Source organism: Condylura cristata, unplaced genomic scaffold, assembly GCF_000260355.1.
Source record: "Condylura cristata isolate star-nosed mole 26May11 unplaced genomic scaffold, ConCri1.0 scaffold00026, whole genome shotgun sequence".
Taxonomy (NCBI): Eukaryota; Metazoa; Chordata; class Mammalia; order Eulipotyphla; family Talpidae; genus Condylura; species Condylura cristata.
This window is the reverse complement of record NW_004567127.1, coordinates 407,899-408,774: the sequence shown is the minus strand read 5'-3', so window position 1 is coordinate 408,774 and position 876 is coordinate 407,899. Positions and strand designations below refer to the sequence as shown.

The 876-nt window shown below is 67.5% G+C and overlaps 1 protein-coding gene across 1 annotated transcript in view; it reads right to left on the bottom strand.

Annotated features, from left to right (window-relative positions):
* The window catches only part of MRPL22 (mitochondrial ribosomal protein L22), a 24,159-nt gene that overhangs the window by 14,607 nt on the left and 8,676 nt on the right, over window positions 1–876 (bottom strand). The window contains exon 6 of the mRNA XM_012729995.1: window positions 25–229. Coding sequence (XP_012585449.1) covers window positions 25–229 — 205 coding nt within the window. The remainder of the gene's footprint in view (window positions 1–24; window positions 230–876) is intronic.

Here is an 876-nt window from a genome sequence, read left to right as displayed (position 1 = left end):
CCCCGGGGCACAGCGCCAAGTCACCGTGGGGACCGATGCCGGCACAGCCGATGCCTCGGGCGCAGGGTGTCGGTTGCGGCACCGCCCAGCCAGCCCGCCTCGGCGCCACCCGCAGGGCCCGGCCCAGCAGACCCTCGGCCCGGCGCCCCTCGGCAGTGCGATTCTTCACCGGGTCGCTCTGCTCCCCACTCTGTCCGGGGATCTCCTCACCGCCGCACCCCAGTCCTGTCTACAGGAGAGGGGGAGCCCCCGATGAGGCGGTCTCGAGGGAAAGGGAAGCCACGGGTGGGGCTGTGAATGGGGAGACGCCGCCCATCAGGAAGTTGTTTGCTGCTCAGAATCTCACGGATCTGAAGAATTGGAAGAAATCGCTTTACAGTTCCTATGGAGGAATGTGTGCGTGGAAATTCCTCGAACATCCCAAACACGTCTCGGGGCTGCCTCTGGGGGTGCCTGTCTTGCTGTTAAGCGCATTAAATTAACGGCAGAACAGAGGCTGGGCACGTTCAGCAGCTGAGGGCCTGTTGCTTGGGTAGGCACGGAAAGGGCGCTGGGCGCTTGCTGATGCTCGACACGTGTGTGCTGCTCACGGGCTGAGTCAGGTGCACTGACGGCACGCGCAAAGGCCGAGCGCAGAGAACAGCGGCCCAGAGGGGCGACGCGAGGCGGCGGCAGCAGCTCACCGGAGCCCTCACGCGGCACTGCCCGGGCTCCGGCGTTCCACGGCACGGGCGTTCCCACACCCGATCCGAGGGGTCAGGTAACACAGGCAAGACGGAACGGCCTCAGGCCGTGGCCACGGACTCCGCTGTCCGGGCAACGCCACGGAGGGCGGGCGCCCCGCCATGTGCCCCCGATGCCCGCGACGGCGCCACG